The 13,922-nt window shown below is 45.3% G+C and overlaps 1 protein-coding gene across 1 annotated transcript; it reads right to left on the bottom strand.

The window, feature by feature from the left end:
• Nucleotides 1-3,219: 3,219 nt before the first annotated feature.
• On the bottom strand, nucleotides 3,220-12,341 carry LOC137317979 (EEF1A lysine methyltransferase 3-like). The gene is made up of 3 exons (XM_067980968.1): nucleotides 12,186-12,341; nucleotides 7,651-7,762; nucleotides 3,220-3,617 (listed from the first exon to the last, which is right to left on the bottom strand). Exons 1-3 carry the CDS (start codon nucleotides 12,339-12,341, stop codon nucleotides 3,220-3,222), a joined length of 666 nt encoding a protein of 221 aa, XP_067837069.1.
• Between the last annotated feature and the right edge of the window lie 1,581 nt (nucleotides 12,342-13,922).

The following is a 13,922-nucleotide window of genomic DNA, read 5'->3' on the forward strand; positions in this document are numbered from 1 at the left end:
GAAATATATTGTAGAGGGTTGTTTTTCAAACTGGAGGCCTGTGTCCAGCGGTGTGCCTCAGGGATCGGTGCTGGGTCCGCTGTTATTTGTTATTTATATTAATGATTTGGATGAGAATTTAGGAGGCATAAGTTTGCAGATGACACCAAGATTGGTGGCATTGTGGACAGTGAAGAAGGTTATCTAGGATTGCAAAGGGATCTTGATAAATTGGGCCAGTGGGCCGATGAATGGCAGATGGAGTTTAATTTAGATAATTGTGAGGTGATGCATTTTGGTAGATCGAATCGGGCCAGGACCTACTCCGTTAATGGTGGAGCGTTGGGGAGAGTTATATAACAAATAGATCTAGGAGTACAGGTTCATAGCTCCTTGAAAGTGGAGTCACAGGTGGATAGGGTGTTGAAGAAGGCATTCGGCATGCTTGGTTTCATTGGTCATAACATTGAATACAGGAGTTGGGATGTCTTGTTCAAGTTGTACAAGACATTAGTAAGGCCACATTTGGAATACTGTGCACAGTTCTGGTCACCCTATTATAGAAAGGATATTATTAAACTAGAAAGAGTGCATAAAATATTTACTAGGATGCTACCGGGACTTGATGGTTTGAATTATAGGGAGAGGTTAGATAGACTGGGACTTTTTTCCCTGGAGAGTAGGAGGTTTCGGGGTGATCTTATCGAACTCTATAAAATAATGAGGGGCATAGATAAGGTAGATAGTTAAAATATTTTCCCAAAGGTAGGGGAGTCTATAACGAGGGAGCATAGATTTAAGGTGAGAGGGGAGAGATACAAAAGTTTCCAGAGGGGCAATTTTTTCACTCAAAGGGTGGTGGGTGTCTGGAACGAGTTGCCAGAGCCAGCAGTAGAGGCGGGTACAATTTTGTCTTTTATAAAGAATTTGGACAGTTACATGGGTAAGATGGGTATCGAGGGATATGGGCAAAGTGCAGGCAATTGGGACTAGCTTAGTGGTATAAACTGGGCTACATGGACATGTTGGGCCGAAGTGCCTGTTTCCATGTTGTAACTTCTATGATTCTATGATTCTATGAATATGTTTTCAGTGATTCATACCGAGACAGCTCACGGTTTCAGTATTACAACGAGTCAGTGCATTGTTCTTTCTCCCCAATGACATGGTTCAGTTGAACTGAGATTTCAAAGTATTTATTGGTTATCACTGTTATGAAATATTATTTCATTGTGCGTGTACCTGCCACAGCTTTAGATGTCTGGCCACTGAACTGAGATTCCTGCTGACTCTTTCACATCGTATCGCAGTATCATAGTAGGTACAGCACAGGAGGAAACTATTTGCCCAACTTGCCTGTTCGGCTTTTTGAAAGAGCTATCAAATTAGTCCAATTCCCCTGCTCTTCCCATATAGCCTTGTAATTTTTTTTCCTCAAGTATTTATCTAATTCCCTTTAAAAAGTTAATATTGAATATGCACCCACCACATTTACAGAAAGTGCATTCCAGATCGTTACAACTCGCTGCATAAAAAATGTTTCCTCATTTCGACTCTGGCTCTTTTGCCGATCACCTTAAATCTTTGTCCTCTGATGACCGACCCGTCTACCACTGGAAGCAATTTCTCCTTATTGACGCAATCAAAACCATTCATGATCTTGAACACTTCGAACAAATCTCCAGTCGACCAAGTCAGTTCTGAGGAGAACAATCCCAGCTTCTCCAGTTTCTCCACATAACGAGACTCCCTCATTCCTGGGACAATTCTAGTTACCCTCTTCTCCAACCTCTCTGAGGCCTTGACACCCTTTCTGAGGTTCCGTGCCCCGAATTGAACACAGTATTCAAGCTAAGGCCCAACCAATGATTTATAAAGGATGAGGATATCTTCCTTCCTTTTGTACTATCTGTCTCCAGCTGTACTATCCTGTACCTAACTGCACTTCCCCCAGATGTACTATCCTGTACCAAGCCGTACTGTCTCCAGCTGTACTATTCTATGCCTAGCTGTACTGCCCCCAGCTGCACTATCCTATACCCAGCTGTATTGCCTCCAGCTGTACTATCCTGTATCTAGCTGTTCTGCCTCCAGATGTACTATCCTGTACCTAGCTGTACTGCCTCCAGCTGTACTATTCTGTGCCCAGCTGTACTGCCTCCAGCTGTACGATACTGTATCTCGCTGTTCTGCCTCCAGCTGTACTAGCCTGTGCCTACCTGTATTGCCTGCAGCTGCACTATCCTGTATCTCGCTGTACTGCCTCCAGCTGTACAATACTGCCTCCAAACAAAAGGAGGACCAGGTGTCACAGTGTGACAGATACCCTCCCGCACCAGGGTTAAAATCGTTTCGGGGTTGGGAACTATGTCAGTTACGTGTGTCTCGCTCGTACCCTGCTAAAACTGAGCTAAGTCCCCATTAATGAATCTTTTTGTAAATGTGTTGGTTCTTTATATATTGACGTTCACTGCAAAATGCGGCAAAGGGAATAATTCGAACCAGAGAACTTCACAAGTTTTCTTTTTTTATATATTCATTCTCATGGTGTGGGCGTCGCTGACAAGGCCAGAATCTGTTGCCCCTCCCTTGTTGCCCTTGAGAAAGTGGTGGTGAGCCTTCTTCTTGAACGGCTGCAGTCCGAGTATCCCACTAAGCTGTGAGGGAGGGAGGGCCGAAGTATTGATCTCGTAATATACTCTCTACTGCACAACATTACGGCAGTCTTCAACTGGGTCAATTTAAACGAGCTTCCGTTGATGCAATCATCACACAAACGTGAATGTAGTGGGAGAGCAACACTTCAGGAGGGGAAAAGTGTAGTTCCTGTGATGTGTTCTGCAGTGCTAGACTGAAGTTAGATACAGGGTGAAGCTGACTCGAAAGAGGGTTCCTAACCCTAAACTCTAACCCTCCCTGCCAATATTACTCCAGTCAGATAACAGTGGCATTAATAGGATTCGCGTTTTGGTCAGGCCTCCGACTTGGGCTCGGGTGAGGGATTGGCTCGGACTATAACGTCAGGATTAGGGTTAGGGTTTCAGGTTTAGGTTTAGGGTTTCAGTAAGGGTGTCAGGGTTATGGTGTTAGAGTAAATGGGAATCCCAATCCCTCTATCTCTGCAACCTCCTCCTACATCATCCAGTCCTCTTACTCTTGCCTGTTGTGTCCTTCTCCCCCTCGCGTCTTCCCATTATGAGACGTTTAACTGCCTCCACCCTATTCTCTGGAATTTCCTCCTTAATAAGCGCCAGGAACTTTTTTGGTCACTTTGTACAGGTTGATTTCATTTTCTGGGACACTGTGAACAATTTCGGAGTTAAAATGCTGTGGAATGAGCTTCTCGTGAAAATTCATGGCTCCCATGAACTCACGCATCTTCGAGCAGATGTAAATTATAGTGTTTTGGTTGCTCAGATGTTGTAGGGTCTTTAGCAGTAAGTGGTATTCACGTTTCTTGTAGACGATATCGGATCCCAGGATGATGTCGTAGTCTGTTGGAAATTGATAATGGTTTATACCCCACGAGAGAGCAGATACTTTTGACCGCTGGATAATTGAAGAGGGGACATTGTTGGCCACGTTTAGTTCTATTTGATTCAGAACTTCTGGTTTGTCTGTCAAGGTCACATCTCCACCTGCCAGAAGAATGTTAAAGAGCAATGACGTATCTTCACTTATTGCTTCCCTATGACACCAACCTGTAAATGGTAAATGTGGGCAAAAGGGATTCGGGGCAAAGCAGATTAACACAGCAAAGGCTGTTAAATGTAATGATGAACTTGTGAAGTGTCACAGCATTGCTCAGCGACTCCATCAGCACAGCGGTTATTTCACTGGATTTAGTAATCCAAAACTGTGAACTAAAAATCCAGCAACTTGAGTTCAAATCCAACCACGAAAATTTGATTTCAATTCAAAAATGTCAACGTGAAATGGGCGATATTGACTTTCTGCCATAGCGTAAAACCGGTGACAACGAGTTTGTCGCCTGTTGAACATTCCTCCCGATTTTTATTTTTAGCTATCACACGTTTCAAACTGCCGGTCGAAGTCAATATCCGCCCCAAAGTGACCATAAAATTATCCGATTATCGCAAAAACCCAATAGGTTCACTAATGTCCTTCAGTGAAGGAAACCTGCCGTCCTTAACCAATCTCGTTTGTGTGTGACTCCAGTCCAACACCAATGTGGTTGGTGCATCACTGCGCTCTCGTGTGGCCTTGTGAGCCACGCCGCGGTATCAAAATATGTATAAAGCTGCGACCTTGGCATCGAAATTGGAAACAAAAAGGCACACCCAGTCCAGTTGACCTTGCAAGTTCCTCCTCGCTATCAATCGGGGACTGTTGTCAAAGTCGGGAGAGCTGACTCACAAACTAGTAAAGCAACGGTCTGACATCGTCAAAGAATCAAAACTGTCCTCACTCCGAGGAAACCCTCCATCGTGTCGTGTGGCACCTCCGCCCTGCTGAGTGGGATAGATTAATAACAAATCTCGCAGCTCAAAACCGGGCACTCATGAGGCACCATGGGCCCTAAGCAGCAGCATAATGGAATGCCACAACAATCTTGTTACCGCAGGGCCCGACATATCCCTCACTTCTCCATCACCATCAAGCTGGGTGACCAAATCTGTTTCAATGAGGAATGTAGAAGAGCATGCCTGGAGCGGCACCGAGCGTATTTGAAAATCAGCTGCCAACTTGGTGAAGCTGCAGCAAAGGATTACCATGCATTATAAACAGTTAGAGCACCATACATTATGAACAGTGAGAGCACCATGATTTCTACACAGCGAGAGGAGCATGCATTATAAACAGCGAGAGCAGCATGCATTATAAACAGCTAGAGCACCATGCATTATAAACAGTGAGAGCACCACGCACTATAAAGAGTGAGAGCACCAGGCATTATTAAAAGTGGGAGCACCATGCATTATAAACAGTGAGAGCACCATGCATTATAAACAGTGAGAGCACCATGCATTATAAACAGAGGGAGCACCATGCTGTGCACAGAGTACAGCAATCCCCAAACCAAACAATCAGGTTAAAGCTCTGAAATCCGGTCACATCAAGTCGCGAATGGTGGTCGCAAATTCAGCAACTAACAGGAGAAGGAGGCTCGGTGAAGATTCTCATCCTCAACAAGAGCGCAGTCCAGCACATGGGAACATAAGGACATAAGAAATAGGTGCAGGAGTAGGCCATACGGCCCCTCGAGCCTGCTCCCTCATTCGATAAGATCACGGCTGCTCTTCGAACTCCACTCCACTTTCCCGCCCGATTCCCATATCCCTTGATTCCCTGAATGCAAAAAAAAGTTTGATGCGCTTGCAACAATCTCCAGTCAGAAGTGCCAAGTGGATGATCATTCTCAGCCTCTTCCTGAGGTCCCCATCCTCACAGATACCAGTCTTCAGCCAATTACATTCACTCCACGTGATAACAATAAATGTCTGAGTTGATGGACATGGCAAAGGCTCCCGGCTGTCGTGTTGAAGACCTGTGCTCCAAAATAAGCGGTGGCCGACCTGAGCTGTTCCAGTCGGAACTGTCATCTATCCGACTAAAAAGTGGAAAATTGCCCAGGTATGAACTGTCCACAAAAAGCGGGACAAATCCAATCCGGCCAATTACCGCTCCATCAGCCTACTCTCAATCATCGCCAAAGTGATGGAAGATGTCGACAGTGCTATCAAGCGGCACGAACTAACCAATAACCTGCTCACCGATGCTCAGTTTGGGTTCCGCCAGGACCACTCGGCTCCAGACCTCATGACAGCCTTGGTCCAAACATGGAAAAGAATCCTGAATTCCAGAGGTGAGGTGAGACTGACTGCCCTTGACATCAAGGCAGCATTTGTCCGAGTGTGGCACGAAGGAGCCCTCGTAAAACTGCCGTCAATTGTAATCAGTGGGGAAACTCTCAAGTGGCTGGAGTCATACCTGGTGCAAAGGTACATGAGAGTGTTTGTTGGAGGCCAATCATCTCAGCCCGAGGACATCGCTGGGCAGTGACCAAGCCCCAACTATCTTCAGCTGCTACATTAATGACCTTCCCTCCATCACAAGGTCACAAGTGGGGCTGTTCGATTATGATAATGATAAGGACATAATGTTTATTTCCTTCAGTAATTCCTCAGGCAATGCCGCAGAATACACGGCCTCCGACCTGCTCTTGCAGCCACACTATTTATGTGACTGGTCCAGTTAAGTTTCTGGTCAATGGTGACCCCCAGGATGATGATGGTGGGGGATTCGGCGATGGTAATGTCGTTTGATGTAAATGGGAATTGGTTAGATTCTGTCTTGTTGGAGATGGTTATTGCCTGGCTCTTGTCTGGCGCGAATGTTACTTGCTACATAACAGCCAAACCTGCATATTGTCCAGGTTGTGCTGTATGCGGGCACGGACTGCTTCATTATTTTATTCTAAAGCATGCTTACTGTTTTATGGAATATAATTTGGCCATCAGTTGGGTGCTGGAAACGTGACTGGAGCTCACAAGGACTCAAAAACATGATCAAAAGCTACAGCTTCCCCGTTTAATATATGATCAGAGTCCAGATGTTCAGGATGTTGAGCAAATATTACATTGAATATAACCAGGCCATTTCTGATAGGTATCTAGTTCTCAGCTCATCAGCTCAAGGAGAAATGTGATCAAATGTGTCACTTTTTCATTTTCTGGAATTTTACGTTTACTCGATTTTCACAGATCAACAGCAGTTCAATTGAGATCCCGCTCTCTGATGGGAGGAGGGACTTTCTCCATAATGGCAGGTGGAGCGGCTGAGTCCAGAAAGCTGCGACTTTTCTGAGGCATCATTCTTATTACCTGAGGTAAGGGTCCTGTGCTTTGAAAGCATTCTCTATCAAACAGAACAAAACTGGAGGTGAAGAACTGTCAACCCTGGTTAGGCCGCACCTGGAGTTCTGTGAGCAGTTCTGGGCACCGCACCTTCGGAAGGACATATTGGCCTTGGTGGGAGTGCAGCGTAGGTTTACTAGAATGATACCCGGACTTCAAAGTTTAAGTTACGAGGAGAGATTACACAAATTGGGGTAGTATTCTCTCGAGTTTCGAAGGTTAAGGGGTAATCTGATCGAAGTATATAAGATATTGAGGGGAACAGATAGGGTGGATAGAGAGAAACTATTTCCGCTGGTTGGGGGTTTTAGGAGTAGGGGGCGCAGTGTAAAAATTAGAGCCAGACCTTTCAGGAGCGAGATTAGAAAACATTTCTACACACAAAGGGTTGTAGAAGTTTGGAACTCCCTTCCGCAAACGGCAATTGATACTAGCTCAATTGCTAAATTTAAATCTGAGATAGATAGCTTTTTGGCAACCAAAGGTATTAAGGGATATGGGCCAAAGGCAGGTATATGGAGTTAGATCACAGATCAGCCATGATCTCATCAAATGGCGGAGCAGGCACGAGTGGCTGAATGGCCTACTCCTGTTCCTATGTTCCTAACAGTAAGGACCTCAAAAGAAGATCAGACTGCAGCGTTCACAAAACATGCATATTACTGGGGGCTTAATCACCCCAATGACCAGTCTTTGTCATGGTCCTTCTCATTCTCTAGCCGTCCTATTCCATTACAGTTCATCGCGCTCCCTCACACATGCAAAGTGCTATCGCTTGGAAAGTTTAACTCACCCAGCAGGATTGCAAGAATCCCCACGATCCCAGTGCCCGACCCCAATTCAATCATCTTCTTCCCAGAAAAACTGATTTTCTCTTTCTCAAAGAACCGGCAGAGAACGAGGCCCTGAAACAAAATATGGTATTAACGTTAGAATTCGTTCAGCTGCAACTTTCTGTATCCAAGTTCACACTACAAGGCAGGTTGCAAGGGAGGGTGCAAGGGAGGGAGCATGTGTCGGAGCAAGGGAGGGTGCAAGGATAGGTGCAAGGGAAGGTGCAAGATAGTGAACAAGGTAGGGTGCAAGGGAGAGAGCAAGCGTGGATACAAGGGTGGGAGCATGGGAGAGTGAAGGGATCAGTGCAAGGGAAGGTGCAAGGGAGGTAGCAAGGGTGAGTGCAAGGGAGGGTGCAAGGGAGAGAGCAAGCGTGGATGCAAGGGTGCGAGCATGGGAGGGTGCAGGGATCAGTGCAAGGGAAGGTGCAAGGGAAGGTGCAAGGGTGCGAGCATGGGAGGGTGCAGGGATCAGTGCAAGCGAAGGTGCAAGGGAAGGTGCAAGGGAGGCAGCAAGGGAGGGCGCAAGGGAGGGTGCAAGCCAGTAAGTAATTCCAAGGAATATATAAATCTAGTACTTAATTCCAAGGAAGATATAAAAATCTGAACATCGTGTTGTGATGGTTATAAACTCAATATTTGGTGTCAAGAATAGCGCATACCACGCGCATGGTGTCAATGATGGTGGAAACACCGGGAATGTTGTCAAAGATGGTGGATACACCGCGCATGGTGCTAAGGATTGTGTATACTCAAGGGCAATTGGGGATGGGCAATAAGTACTGGCCTGGTCAGCGACGCCCACATCCCATGAAGAAATAAAAAAAATACCTCGTGCACGGTGCTAACAATCGTGTATATACCGCACAAGATGCCAAGGATAGTGGATACACAGTGTAGGGTATCAAGGATGGTGGATACCCAGTGTCGGGTACCAAGGATGGTGGATACCCAGTGTAGGGTGTCAAGGATGGTGGATACCCAATGTAGGGTGTAAAGGATGGTGGATACCCAGTGTAGGGGATCAAGGATGATGGATACCCAGCGTAGGGGATCAGGGATGGTGGATACCCATTGTAGGGTGTCAAGGATGGTGGATACCCAATGCAGGGGATCAGGGATGGTGGATACCAAGTGCAGGGGATCAAGGATGGAGGATACCCAGTGTAGGGGATCAAGTATCGTGGATAACCAGTATAGGGTGTCAAGGATGGTGGATACCCAGTGTAGGGTGTCAAGTATCGTGGATAACCAGTATAGGGTGTCAAGGATGGTGGATACCCAGTGTAGGGTGTCAAGGATGGTGGATACCCAGTGTAGGGTGTCAAGGATGGTGGATACCCAGTGTAGGGTGTCAAGGATGGAGGATACCCAGTGTAGGGGATCAAGTATCGTGGATAACCAGTTTCGGGTGTCAAGGATGGTGGATACCCAGTGTAGGGTGTCAAGGATGGTGGATACCCAGTGTAGGGTGTAAAGGATGGTGGATACCCAGTGTAGGGCATCAAGGATGATGGATACCCAGTGTAGGTGATCAAGGATGGTGGATACCCAGTGTAGGGGATCAGGGATGGTGGATCCCCAGTGTAGAGTGTCAAGGATGGTGGATTCCCAGTGCAGGGGATCAAGGAGGGTTTAAACATAATACATGGTGCTGGTGGAGTATTAACCCCATATCGATTGCATGGAGGATACATCATTCAGTACTTTGTGCCAGCTAGGGTATAAACCGAGTACATGACGATAACGACGGCATAAACCCAGGGTATGGTGAATTGGAACGTATAAACCCAAGGCATGATACAAGAAGGTTATATACCCATTACATTGTGTCAGGGAGGAGGAATACCCGGTAAATATGGCCTGGAGGGTAAAAACAATTTAATGGTGCCATGGATGGTATGAAGAGAGAACATGGTGCCATGGATAGTATATATTAGGTGTAGAGTAGTTATGGAAAGAGACAGGGATCAATCAAAGGTGAAGATGCTGAGGGGTAATTCCAGTGAGTTGAAAAGGGATCCGGCCCATGTTGAATGCAAACAAAGACTGGCTGTAAAAACAGTAAATAAGCAATGCGAGGCCTTCAAGGAGAAGCTAGTTCGGGCGCAAACGAAACACATTCCTATGAGGGAGTTAGGAAGGGCATCCAGTGCTGGAGCTCACTGGATAATTGAAAATATAGAGAGTAAAACGAAACAGAGAAAGGAGGCTTATGACCAATGTCAGGACCATAATACATTAGAAAATGAAGCAGAATACATAAAGTACAGAGGAGAACTGAAAAAGGAAATAATACGGGCGAAGAGAGTGTACGAGAAAATAGTGGCAGATAACATAAAAGGGAACAGTAAAGTCTTTTATAAACAGACAATTACCAAAAGGACAGTCAAAGGAAGGGTGGGGCCAATTAGCGACAAAAGAACGAACTCATTGTGGAGTCGCGGCTTGGGTACGAAATGAAAACTTTGCATCTACATTCACAAAAAAAGAGGATGCTGCCAATGTCCCAGCAAAGGAAGAGATAGTAGAGGATGCACTAAAAAGGTTGGCAGGACTCAAAGTAGAAAAGCCACGCGGTCCAGGTGGGTTGCATCCTAGGTTGTTGTGGGTAGTAAGGGTGGAAATAGCAAAGATTATAGCCACAATCTTTCAATCCTCCTTGGATATGGGGATGGTGCCAGAGGACTGACTGGTTGCAAATGTTATTCTCCTGTTCAAAAAAGGGGAGAAGGATAAACCTGGTAACTACAGGCCAGTCAGCCTAACGTCGGTGGTGGGGAAACTTTTGGAGACAATAATCTTGGACAAAATTAATTGTCACTTGGAAAAACATGTTTTAATAAATAACGGTCAGCACGGATTTCTTAAAGGCAAATCGTGTTTGATAAACTTGATTGAGTTATTTGATGAAGTAACTAATAGGGTTGATGGTTTTCGTGCAGTTGTGTTTGTTGACATGAATTTTCAAAGTACCACGTTGCAGATGAGTTAGCAACATTGATGCCCATGGGATTAACAGGACAGGGGCAGCGTGGATATGAAATTGGCAAAGAGACAGAAAGCAGAGAGTAGTTGTGAACGGTTATTTCTCAGGCTGGATGTATTCTCCAGGGGTCGGTATTTACACCATTGATCTTTTTGATATGCATTAATGAACTGGACTTGTGTATAGAGGGTATAATTTCAAAGTTTGCAGATGACACGAAACTCGGAAATGTAGTAAACAATGTGGAGGCTAAGAACAGACTTCAGGAGACCAGACACACAAGGGAAATGGGCAGACAAATGGAAGATGAAATTTAACGCAGAGAACTGACTGTGAAATGATACATTTTGATCGGAATAATAAGAAGAGACAATATAAACAAAATGTTACCATTTTGAAGGGGGTACAGGAACAGAACGAACTCGGGTTGTACTAACACAAATATTTGAAGGTGGCAAGACAAGTTGGGAAGGCTGTTAAAAAAGCATACGGGACCATTGATTTATAAAATAGGCACAGAATACAAAAGGAAGGAAGTGACGCTAAACCTTTATAAATCATTGGTGAGGCCGCAGCAGGAGTATTGTGTCTAATCCTGGGCACCACGTTAGGAAGAATGTCAAGTCTTTAGGGACAGTGCAGTGTAGATTGGATAGAATGGTACCAGGGGTGCGGAACTTCAGTTAAGTGGGGAGACTGGAGAAGCTGGGGTTGTTCTATTAGAACATAGAAGTTTAAGATGAGATTGAAAAGATGTGTTCATATTCACGAACGGTTTTGATAGAGTAAAAGAGTAAAAAGGGGTTCATGCGGTTGGGGGTTATATATTAGCATAGATAGAGGATTGGTTAACGGACAGAAAACAGAGAGTCGTGATAAACGGGTCATATTCAGGTTGGCAGGCTGTAACTAGTGCGGTGCCGCAAGGATCCCTGCTTGGGCCTCAGCTTTTTACACTCTATATTAATGAATTAGATGAGAGGACCGAGTGTAATGTATCCAAGTTTGCTGACGATACAAAGATACGTGGGAAAGTAAACTGTGACGAGGATCCAAAGAGTCTGCTCAGGGTTCTCGACAGGGTAAGTGAGTGGGCAGGCGGATGATTAATTGGAGACATGACATGTGGTGAGTGGAGCAGGTTTGGGAGGAACAGGTGACTTTGGACCAATGGTTCCCAAAGCTCTCCACCACTGGAGGGTTTTCCTCGCCTCATGTCTGGGTCTGTTGGAGACTAATTCATTCGGTTTGATTGCTATTATTTGTCTACAACTCGGTTCTCACTGTGTCATGTGACTACCAGGAAAGGAGACGGCGAACAATAATCTTTCTTCTAGCAATTCCGATGTTCTTATGCATGTTCGTCTGCAAAACCAATTCATCAAGTCGGGCTTCCTCAACATGGCGGGGGTGGGGGTGTTGGCGGTTGCTGTCGTGGAAGGAAGAATCTCTGAGTTTGGTTTCTCTCTATCAGAACCAAGCATTTACTCCAAACATTGGACTTACAGCTTCCCAGATTATTGATGGTACCACTAATTTATTGCTGGAGACCCTAGTGATTCTCAAAGTGTGCCCGCAAAACTGATAGCGACTTTCGAGTTTGTTGCTGTCCTCCGTGGAGTCGGGGCTGCTGAAATGCTTCTTTTCCTGCTGTGTTTCCATTATCCTCTCTGAGCTCACTCTGTACTGCTTTGATCCTTGTTGAGCCACTGCAGTCTCCAGGTAGGTTTTGTCCAGGGGTCTGGATGTGAGCCTGTCTCGGTTTCAGCTTTCGGTGCGTGCAGTCCGCTTGTCCGACAGTGGATAAAACAATACAAACTCTGATCTGGAAACACAATAAACTTTAATTAATTAGCATCCCTTCTCTCACCTCTTCCCCAACAAATTTGATAATAACACATTAACACAATATTCAAAAGTTTCTGAAAGTTCCTCATTAAGAAAGTGAACAAATAAAGTCAGTATGCAGAGAGCCGAAACTGTGGGCCTTTATCTGAAGGCAGGGACGGTGTTTGCCTTACACTGCGACTGTTGTTTTAGTGAAGTTACTCCCTTTGATCCAGAGCTGCTCAGCTTACAAACCTGGCAGAAGAGCTTTTGTTGCGAGCCGTGGTATCATCGACCCAACCTCGGCCGGGTTGGTGAGCAGCCTTTCTCTGCCGCCCACTCTTGACCAGTTTCATGTTCTTCACCTGTCTCACCAGCTGCACCGTTCAGTAACTGCCTTTTCCCACTGTGGTGGTGACAGTCACTGCTCCATGCTGCTCACTGCCAGCGGGACGATGTGATAGGCCGCTGACTCTCGGCGCTTTGTTGCGCAGTGTCTTTATTCATTTCTTATCTGACTCGAGTTACAACGAATCGATGGGGAACAGCCTAGATTCCAAACACTTTTGAATATTGTGTTAATGTGTTATTATCAAATTTGTTGGTGAAGAGGCGAGAGAAGGGAGACGACTTAATTAAAGTTTATTGTGTTTCCAGCTCAGGTACCGGCAAGCCCTCAGTGATCAGCTAATTAACGTAACTGGATCTGCTCAGGGCTCCGTGTAATTGCACGGCCCAAAAGCTGCACTGTTTTAAGGTCAGCAACATTTCAAATTATCATCAGCACAGAGCACCTAAAACTGATGCCTTTGACCCGGACGGTTGAATTGTTTTTTTATTTTAAAATGAACATGGAAATCAATTTATTTGCCAACAACTAACTGCAAATATTCAATTATCTGCCTTCGGGTTACTTTCTACCAACCGGAAAACTGTTTCCAAACTGTGCCCTGTCGGAGTGCTTGGAAATCCCTGGTTTAACAAAGCACCACCTGGAGGATGGGGCAATGATTATTTGTGCTTCGGAAGCCTGTCGATCGTTACCCTCATTTCTGTAGTAAGAAGATCCCTAAATATCAGGTAATTCAGCAATTGAAAAAGATTCATTCTTGGATTGAGAATTGGCAATGCACAGACTGAAAGCACATTAGAGCAGGAGGAGGCCATTTAATCCCCTCGAGCCTGTTCTGCCATTCAATGAGATCATGGCTGGTCTGTAACCTAACTCCATATACCCGCCTTAGCCCCATATCCCTTAATACTCTTGGTTAACAAAAATCTATCAATCTTAGAAATAAAATTAACAATTGAGCTTCCATCTACTGCCTTTGTTGAAGAGAGTTCCAAACTTCCACCACCCTTTGCGTGCAGAAGTGTTTCCTAATCTCACTCCTGGAAGTTTTGGCTTTAATATTA

This window comes from Heptranchias perlo, unplaced genomic scaffold (genome assembly GCF_035084215.1).
Source record: "Heptranchias perlo isolate sHepPer1 unplaced genomic scaffold, sHepPer1.hap1 HAP1_SCAFFOLD_64, whole genome shotgun sequence".
Classification (NCBI taxonomy): Eukaryota; Metazoa; Chordata; class Chondrichthyes; order Hexanchiformes; family Hexanchidae; genus Heptranchias; species Heptranchias perlo.